General features: G+C 38.8%; 2 protein-coding genes across 3 annotated transcripts; both read left to right on the forward strand.

The window, feature by feature from the left end:
- Positions 1-1,408: 1,408 nt before the first annotated feature.
- LOC144654463 (uncharacterized) lies at positions 1,409-6,113 on the forward strand. Of its 2 annotated transcripts, none has more exons than XM_078514618.1 (4): positions 1,409-1,494; positions 1,603-1,773; positions 2,323-2,361; positions 4,931-6,113. In XM_078514618.1, exons 1-4 carry the CDS (start codon positions 1,454-1,456, stop codon positions 5,127-5,129), a joined length of 450 nt encoding a protein of 149 aa, XP_078370744.1. In that variant the 5' UTR covers positions 1,409-1,453; the 3' UTR covers positions 5,130-6,113. The 2 variants fall into 2 exon arrangements, with proteins under 2 accessions (XP_078370744.1, XP_078370745.1); XM_078514619.1 differs by having other exon boundaries at positions 4,934-6,113.
- Positions 6,114-6,954: 841 nt separating this feature from the next.
- Positions 6,955-7,770, forward strand: LOC144654434 (uncharacterized). The gene has a single exon (XM_078514585.1). It carries the CDS (start codon positions 7,048-7,050, stop codon positions 7,615-7,617), a length of 570 nt encoding a protein of 189 aa, XP_078370711.1. The 5' UTR covers positions 6,955-7,047; the 3' UTR covers positions 7,618-7,770.
- Positions 7,771-8,752: the final 982 nt, after the last annotated feature.

Here is an 8,752-nt window from a genome sequence, read left to right on the forward strand (position 1 = left end):
GATACTGCCTGCAGAGCTATAGATAGTTCCATACCCTTACGCCCCCTAGACTAGTCAACTTGTAACAAATTCTCCTTGGTAGTCTCCGTATATTTCTTTTAGCACTAATATTTGCAAGAAATTTGTCAAATATTGTGAGAAAGTTTAGACTTCTCTCCATAAAAAATAAGCTGTTTATGTGAGTGGAAAAATTATTTTATGCAGATCAATCTAGGGGCTTAAAGAATGTAGGGTAGTTTAAATTTAATGTAATTTCTTCCTTTAGTGTAGGCCGCTTGTAAATAGATGGGGAAGAAAGTATAAATTTACCTGTTGTCCACAGAATTGTATGCTAAATGCAAATAAATGTACAAACTGTTTGGTATTTACCTTATGTCTGTTGTTCTGCCCCATTCATGAAATGGGTAGTGCCAGAAAATAACCACACCCCTCCCGTGGAATGTGAGTGCCTTTTTTTTTTTTTGGTTTTATAACCAGAAACCCATGGGTTTCTGGTATAACACCCCACCGCTCTTTGACTGGAAATTCCAGTTTAGCTTCATGACCTTCCTTGGGGAATGGATATTTCCAGAAAATGCGCAATATCAATTTTCTTTACCATTTGGAAAACTGATAAAGCATCTTCAAAAGAAAAGTAATAAACTTAGAAGAATAAAGAACGGCAGTGTTAGAGTGATTTTACTAAACCCGTGAAATAGTTAATACGTTTTTAGACACTAATTCCATTTTTTTCTTTTGTTTTAATAGTGGCCTTTAGCTTTGACTATAACGCACAAACTGTTAGATATTGTTTCACGGATGAAATGAAATCACTTTATTCTATACTATTTTTATACTTTTTAGAACAAATGCACAATATCTATGTCCTCTATGAGACGTGTCTGCAGGGAATCATAAGTTAACTCAGCAATAGGAACAGCACCGTTTTTCCAGTACTGTCAATGGACCAATCAGAGAAATGCACAGAATCCTGTCGAGACGTTTAGCCCTGCGGAAATCCATGCCTCTGGTTGCCAGGGCCTACGAACTAAACACAGCTGCAGCATAAACATTGCAGAAACATTTGTTTTCCTGTTCTAGCCTCAAATGAATCACGTACCAGAAGCGTAAAATGTTTTTGATATGCTGATTATCCGAAACATGTGCTTCCTGGTGGCTAGACAGGGAAACATTTGTTTCCGCAAAAGTGCTTCATTTGCCTGTAGCCTTCCGAAAAATCTGCAACGAAAAACAACTTACATAAGAATAAAAAAAAGAAAGAGGTACATTTTTTGTTTTATAGGTGTGAGGATGTAGTAGAGTTCTGTTATTCTAGGTCAGTCCAGGGGGGGGGGGGGGGGGGGGGGAAAAATAAAAAGTTGGTGCGTTAAAGAGCTAAATATTGGATCAGAAAGAGGTCTGGGTACCATTAACATATTTCAGAAAGGGGACTGGGTACCATTGACAAAACAAGATGGCGTCCGTAGCAAGATCGTACGTTCTCAACAAGAAAAGGTGAGAAATTTGGTTGGAATCTTTGACTTTCCTGTTCATACTGCACTACTGTTTACTCTATAACATTTTCATCTAAATATATTACTAAGTTTTTTTTTCATTTTCAAGGCAAGAACAGGCGGGAAATCAAAGGTGTCAGAAGTGTTTACAAATGGGTCACTGGACTTATGAATGCAATAACAAACGAAAGTACTTACAACGAGATTCAAGGACAACGATCGTTAAAAAGAAAATGAAGTTAATGAAATCTTCTAGTGAAAACACTGATACAGCTAAAAGGTAACTTCTTGGCCTTAAAAGTACTAAGCTAATATATTAGACTGTTGTCAAGAGATAATGCTAATAATAATGCTGGGGGGGGGGGGCACTCCAGGGCTGGGGACGTGCGGCCCGATAGGGTATGGTTTTCAGGCTTCTGTCGAACGGTATTTCACCCCTTTGTCCTAACGGGCATGACCAAAGTTAAACAGGATAGGTGTATAGCCGAAGTGAACAGGTATCCGATCCTCGTATTCGCATGATACTAGCTAATCATGATCACAACAGAGCCAGTGAGGTACTTGTCATGTCAGAAGGGGAAAAAAATTGGCATCTGTCAAACAGGGGGGAAAATCAGAGGCCGGTCTTAAATAGGGTCAGAGTTTAGGAGCCGGGCCGCACCCCCACCCGAATATGTCTAGTACCCCCCCCCCCCCCCGGGGCTATAGATGATTTTTCTAACCACCATTTTGTTTAGGGCTAGGAGGCTGTGTGCCCCTATAATAGACATGATCCTATTATTAATAATGATTATATATCTGACATGAAAATTTGATACCTTGTTCCTAGTGAGGCTCTTGACAAGGAGAAAAAAACGTCAAAGAAAAGGTATAAATAATTATTGTTCTTTTATAATACAATTAATTATGTTTACTTAGATGTTATATTTCCTCAAATAAACCCTGGGGACATTTATTTGAACTCCCAAGATTTGAGCCACATACAATTTTCATACTGCTGATGTAGCCCTACAGAACGGCCCGAGTTCGAGTGCTGGCCAGGGTCACTGTGTTGTGTTCTTGGGCAAGACACTTCACTCTCATATCGCTTCTCTCCACTCAGGTGTATAAATGGGTACTGCCGAAATAATGGCTTTAGTTACTTTTAGTAGTGCCACGCTCTATAGGAAAAACAACTGTCTAAATGCACGCGCAAAATGGCGTAAACAAAAGTAGTACTAGGTGAGTGATACAATTATTAATTTTTAAAAATGCTGCCTTACTAACAAATAAAAGCTAACCGCAAGCAAACCGGAGTGAAACTAACCGCAAGCAAACTGGAGTAAACTAACCGCAAGCAAACCGGAGTGGAACTAACTGCAAGCAAACTGGAATGGAACAAACCGCAAGCAAACCATGAGTGGAACTAACCCAAGCAAACCGGAGTAGAACTGACCGCAACCAAACATTTTTATCGTTTTTAGACAGTTTTTGGTTGCGCAATAAAATTTGTCATTTAGCGCGTGCATTTAGACAGTCGTTTCCTATAGAGCGCGGCACCACTAAAAGTAACTAAAGCCGAAATAATGCTGGGGATAACCCTGCTATGGACTAGCATCCCATCCATGGAGGGGGGTTAATGCTACAGAAACCGGGATTAGCTCCAGCACTTTGGGCCACTTGGCCAGGCACAGACTCAGCTTACTCACTGTGTATCAACACAGGTCATATCGGGCCAGTTCACATTGCAATAATTGTAGAATACAGTAAAAATCTGCGTATAAGAACCTGTTACCGGTAAGCTAAAATTTTTATTTTAAGCCCCCTCCACATAAGAACCCATTAAGGATAAAATTTGAAGTTAATAGGTTCTTATCAGTGGAGTTGCTGTAAAAGTGTATAGGTAGAAACTGCTGAATTTAGATCATTATCTGATTATATTTAAATATGTTATATTTATGGTATTTATAGCATATTTAAATGAAATTAATATGAAAATTAAGAACTTAGTAAAGAACCTTGGTAGTCTAAATTTGCTTTAAGTACCATTTATATTAGAACCTGTTTAGGCTACCTTATTACATGAAATTTTCGTGACACTTTTTGCCTTTAATTTCGCGAATTTCGCAATTCCAAAAAAATCGCGAAATTAAAGTGACGCGAACAATAAGTGTCACGAACATAACATGCCGCGAAAATTAAGTGACTCGCATTATATCAACAATAAAAAATAAGTTTAGTACCCTGAAGGAAGGACGATTTTCAGTGTAAATGGATGTTGTCATCAATTGACTCAAGAACAATAACTTATGCACGTACAAACATGACATACTTGCTATTACCGCCCTTGCATTTTTGTTAATTTTGACGTTATTGTTCCTTTGATGAAGTCGTTTTATTTAATTCAAGGACATGTTAAATAATATTGCCAAGGAAATGTCAATTGTGTTTTACTCAAAAACGCGAATTTAAAGTGATGCAAAATACAAAATTTTCGCAAAATCGCGAAATTTATGTGTCGCGAAATATGCCCACCTCAAAATCACGAAATTAACGTGTCGCGAAAATTTCATGTAATAAGGTAAATTAAAAAATCCAGGTTCTTATACGTGGGATTTTACTGTACTGAAAAGCTTGAACTGTATACTTGCACAAAACTGTGCATGTGTCATTAGGTGGCCTAAAGGGTGGTGGACAGAACACTGACCCCCAGACCATGGACTACCCTGATGAAAAAACCCAAATGGACTACACTAAAATGTACTAAAAAGGAAAGTACTGTTCCAAGTGAGTAGTCTATTTACTGAGCTGCTGTAATACTCACATTGCACGTACCTTGTTTACTTTCGGCCAGTACACCAACGTAGGCCTCTAGCTACCATTTTGAATATTATACTAAATTAACATCTGCCGATTGCAACAAGTATAGACTTAATTCAATCCATCTACCAATCAATCAATCAATCAATCAATCAATCAATCAATCAATCAATCTTCACACTCTGTAAATGTAACTTGAAAATGGATTGAAATGCTAGTTAGCTTGTCTAAGGCACCTGGTATTTACCAAAGTTAAATAGCAGAAAGTTATTTTGTCAACTGAGGTCGAAGAAAATAAGGACACAAGCAAAGGTACCATACGCACGAGTCGGAGTCTTCACTTTTTCAGGTCAGTGGATGTTTATGAAATAGTGTAATTTATTCTAAAAGGCGGCTAGAGTTGCCATAAGTAAACAAGGTATGTGTAATGTGAGTTTAACAGCAGCTCAGTAAATAGTTTTCATTCTGAATGGTACTTTAGGGGTAGTCCATTGGGGCAGTCTATGGACTGGGGGTCAGTGTTTTGTCCACCACCAAATGCCTAAAGGGCCTTTTGATAATTTACTTTCTGTGTTATTTTTATGATGGTACGAGAAGCACTCCTATTAAAGATTTTTTATATTGTAATTTCCTGAAAGCAGCAGTGAGAGCAACGATGAAAGTGATGAGTCTGATTCCGACGACTCTTCAACAACAGACAGCAGCGACTCATCTGACGACAGCAGTAGCCCTTCTAGTAGCAGCGACAGTTCGGACAGTAGCAGCAGTTCAGAGGAATCAGACAGTGATGAAAAGCAAGAGAAGAAGAAGAAAAAGAGGAAAAAGAAGAAGCACTGAAATGAGGAAAAATGTGACAACCCAAATCGGTGGCATCAACTTGGAAATGTGATCTAGCATTTGAAAGACAATGAACCTATTGAGAGAGCTGATGGTGTCATGTTACCTTAATTCACTGAGCTACAAGTTCAGTCATTTGCAGTACCAGTGGTTTAGAAGGAATAGTGGAATGCAAAGCAAGAATATCCCGCAAGGTCACCCAGTATGTATTCATGGTTGCAAAGCCTGTTAGTTGCACACTTCATTCTGTAATTTTATGACATGCAAAACTGAATGACTTGAATGACTAATACTGAAGGTTCCTGATACATGAATCTTATTGTATTGGTTGTATCCATTTTTTGTATGACAGTCCTTGTTCTTCTCTGCTAGGTGAAACTGTGCCCGCAAGGTTAATTTAAGTTTTATAAACCCTGTGCTAAGCTTTGTAGTAGGGAAAACTTAACATTGTGGCATTTGTTTCCGTGAACATGGTACCATTCTGTTAAAGGAAGAATAATTTACAGATCTGCTGTTTGCTATGATCTTTCTTGATTGATGGAATGGAAGACTTTTGTTCTAAAGTGAGCCTTGCCACTCAAATTTTAGTTTGCAAGGAAACACTTACCCCATATTTTATTAGCAATTTTTATTTATTACACTTTTTAATCTTCACTTAAACCAATTCTCCCGAGTTTTGCACATGTGTACTCATGTGCATCCGTTTTGGCTCACTACACAATGCTTTTGGAAGTGTTGCGTGACAGCTCATCAGCTCATTGAACCTCACAATGTTCATCATACTTCTGGAAAAAGTGTTGCATGACGACTTAACAGCTAATTTAAACGAGGCCGATATCATTCTACTTATACAGCGTGCTATATGTATTTTACAAATAACTCTGAAAGAAACTTATAGAGTCAGTAACGTTACGCTGATTGTACGCTGAAAAAGAACTAACAGCAGTGACTTTTTTAATTTAATAAAGATTTTGTTACATATTGTGTCTGTTGACAAAGTACACGTGTTGATACCCTGGAATCTTGTGGTTCGTTTATGCCACACAGGGGGGATCCAGGATTTTTCTTAGGAGGGGGTGCACCATAATGGCATGGCGTAACTGATGACTTCTTTTGCATGATACTAGTTGTATTAGAAATCGGTAGGCCATCTGGGGGAGGGGGGGGGGGGGTAGCACCCCCTGTACCCTCCCCCGAGATCTGCCGCTGTCACAGACTCACTAACTCATTTTAAGAACCTGTTAGCCTGGTCTGCACAAACAAATGAAAGACCCATTGTTTTTAGCACAGCTCGGGACTTGTACGCCCGCACAGATTACCCAGGTAAACAACAAAGAAAAAATGCCCCTTTCCATTTCTGTTCACAAAAAGAAGTTTCCACCAGTGTCGGCGTTTTCGCGTAATAATAATAGTAATAATAATAATCATCATCATCATCAGTCGTCGTCATCATCATCATCATTTACATATCCGAACGCATCGAGTCTGATGCGTTTGGCTAAAAATGCGTATAACTTCCTGGGGCTGCACCGAAATTTTTAAATTGTTCTCTCTCCTAACCTTCCTCGTTTTTACTGCGATGCTTAACGACTGGAGGAGTCCAGCTTCACTCCAACTGGGGTATATTCTAGATTTTCTTGCTCTTTGCATTTAATTTCACGTAAATGTTTTACACCTAGAGACCCAACCAATAAAAAGCCAATTGTGCGCGGAGCTGTTTCATAATAGGGTTTTAGAACGTGTAGAAAGCGCGCCAGAGCGCGCGCAGTAGATCGAATTCCTTGTGACGTGCACTCTATGGTCTTTGTTACGTCATGTCCTAAAGTTAAAATTATTGTCTTGTCGGTAGCCTGAGTTGCTGAGCTATAAACAGGAAGTTGGACGTTTAAAAATCTATTCAACAATTCTAAATTTCACGATGTCGCTTCAGCATGATTCTGCTTCGGAAGCCGAGATGTGGGACCAACATGATATCGACCAATCATCTACGAGCAACCTTGCGCTGGAAGCTGCAGCTAACTCCAATGAAAGTGTAGAACAAGATTTCGATTCCTTACCCCTAGAAATGGATGATATTATGTGTAAAGAATCGGACCACGCCCAGCTGGAAAATGACTTTACAATGTACGAAAAATTGACAATGCTACAAGACACTTTCAAAACTGTTGGCGGAGACCTGGATGAAATCAAGACCTTAATGTTTAAGCTACGCGATGTGTTAAAAACAGACGGAGATGAAGAACTTGGTTGTGATAGTAAGCAGAGGCATGGCTGTTCTGGGGAAAGTTCTAACGACATTTCAGTAATAGAAGAAAACGAAGCCTCTATGCAAGATTTGCCGCTATTACAAAATGGAGATAAGTTGAAGTGTCCCACAAGAGAGAGTTCGACTGAATCAATGGACGACTGTAAATACTCCACTCTTATTGCAGATATTGAAGTTTTGAAAAACAAACTTGTCTCACTCAAGAGAAATCTTGCAGAATAATTAAGTTTCTTTTCAGTCGTCATTATCACATTGAAACAAAAAATTTGTACTAGTTTATCAAAGAGCAAAGACATATTTTCATCATTGAAATAATAATAAATATGGCGCGAGTACGGCGTTATTTCAGTGAAAAGCTGAGAGAAAAGACTACATGCAGAATTAGTTTTATGTTGTTGTTGTTTTTACATTCACGTAAATTAGTACTTATTTTTTCTCTCTCGCCGGTACCCATTCATACATCTGGGTGGAGAGAGGCACTGTGAAAGTAAAGTGTCTTGCCCAAGAATACAACGCAATGACCCCGCCCAGGGCTCGAACCCAGACCGCTCGATCCGGAGTCCAGCGCCCTAACCATAAGGACCCATATGGCCAACACTTCTCCCAGAGTTCATCATCATCATCATCATCATTTATTTGCCACTTCAAAATTAAACATACAAATTAAAATAACTTAAAAAGATAGGGCGAGGAGACCTCCAAGAAACCACAAGGCTTATGAGGGAGGCCACATCGGGTTAGCAATAAGTTTGTAATTTCGCTGTGAATGTGCAGCTAGGCCAATTTCAGACTCATTTTATTAGAAATTTAATCATTTTTTCTTAAAAGAAGAGAAGCTACTCGAACCAGTGATCGATTCTGGTAGAGAATTCCAAATTTTAGGACCCTGGAAAAGTATTGTAAACTGCTTTAGATTTGTACGACAGTGATGTGGTCGATAACACTTGGCTATTATTGTATCATAACTGACTACTAGTAGAAAACAAGTTCAACTAGAAGTGACACATTTTCTCTCAGGATTTGGTCAAAATTAAATGACGGCCTCCAATTATACAATCAAACTCCGTCGACTCTCGATTCTATTACAACAGGCAACAAAGGGTAATTATGTCGAGAAATCGGTTCTGCATGCAGTCCCTACGCGGAAATCATGATCAATTGGCTGTAGGGTGGTTCTTTCTTATTAAACACTAGCAATGTTTTATTTTAATTCCTGAGTTCTGATTGGTTAACAGGCAATGGTGTATTAGCTCATATACCATTGACCTTAAATATGGTAGCCGATACGGCGCGTCAACCAAAACAGCTGGGAAGCTAAAATATTGCATTTCTTTGGGCGTTTCTAGTTAAACATTTT

Source organism: Oculina patagonica, chromosome 5 (assembly GCF_052425735.1).
Source record: "Oculina patagonica isolate OP01 chromosome 5, crgOcupat, whole genome shotgun sequence".
In the NCBI taxonomy this organism is placed as follows: domain Eukaryota; kingdom Metazoa; phylum Cnidaria; class Anthozoa; order Scleractinia; family Oculinidae; genus Oculina; species Oculina patagonica.

Bases quoted from the DNA above. Each gene is read 5' to 3' on its own strand.
- LOC144654463 (XM_078514618.1), top strand. From the start codon at position 1,454: ATGGCGTCCGTAGCAAGATCGTACGTTCTCAACAAGAAAAG. The intron at 1,495-1,602 runs GTGAGAAATTTG...TTCATTTTCAAG, and splicing joins TACGTTCTCAACAAGAAAAG to GCAAGAACAGGCGGGAAATC. The intron at 1,774-2,322 runs GTAACTTCTTGG...CCTTGTTCCTAG, and splicing joins AACACTGATACAGCTAAAAG to TGAGGCTCTTGACAAGGAGA.
- LOC144654434 (XM_078514585.1), top strand. From the start codon at position 7,048: ATGTCGCTTCAGCATGATTCTGCTTCGGAAGCCGAGATGTGGGACCAA.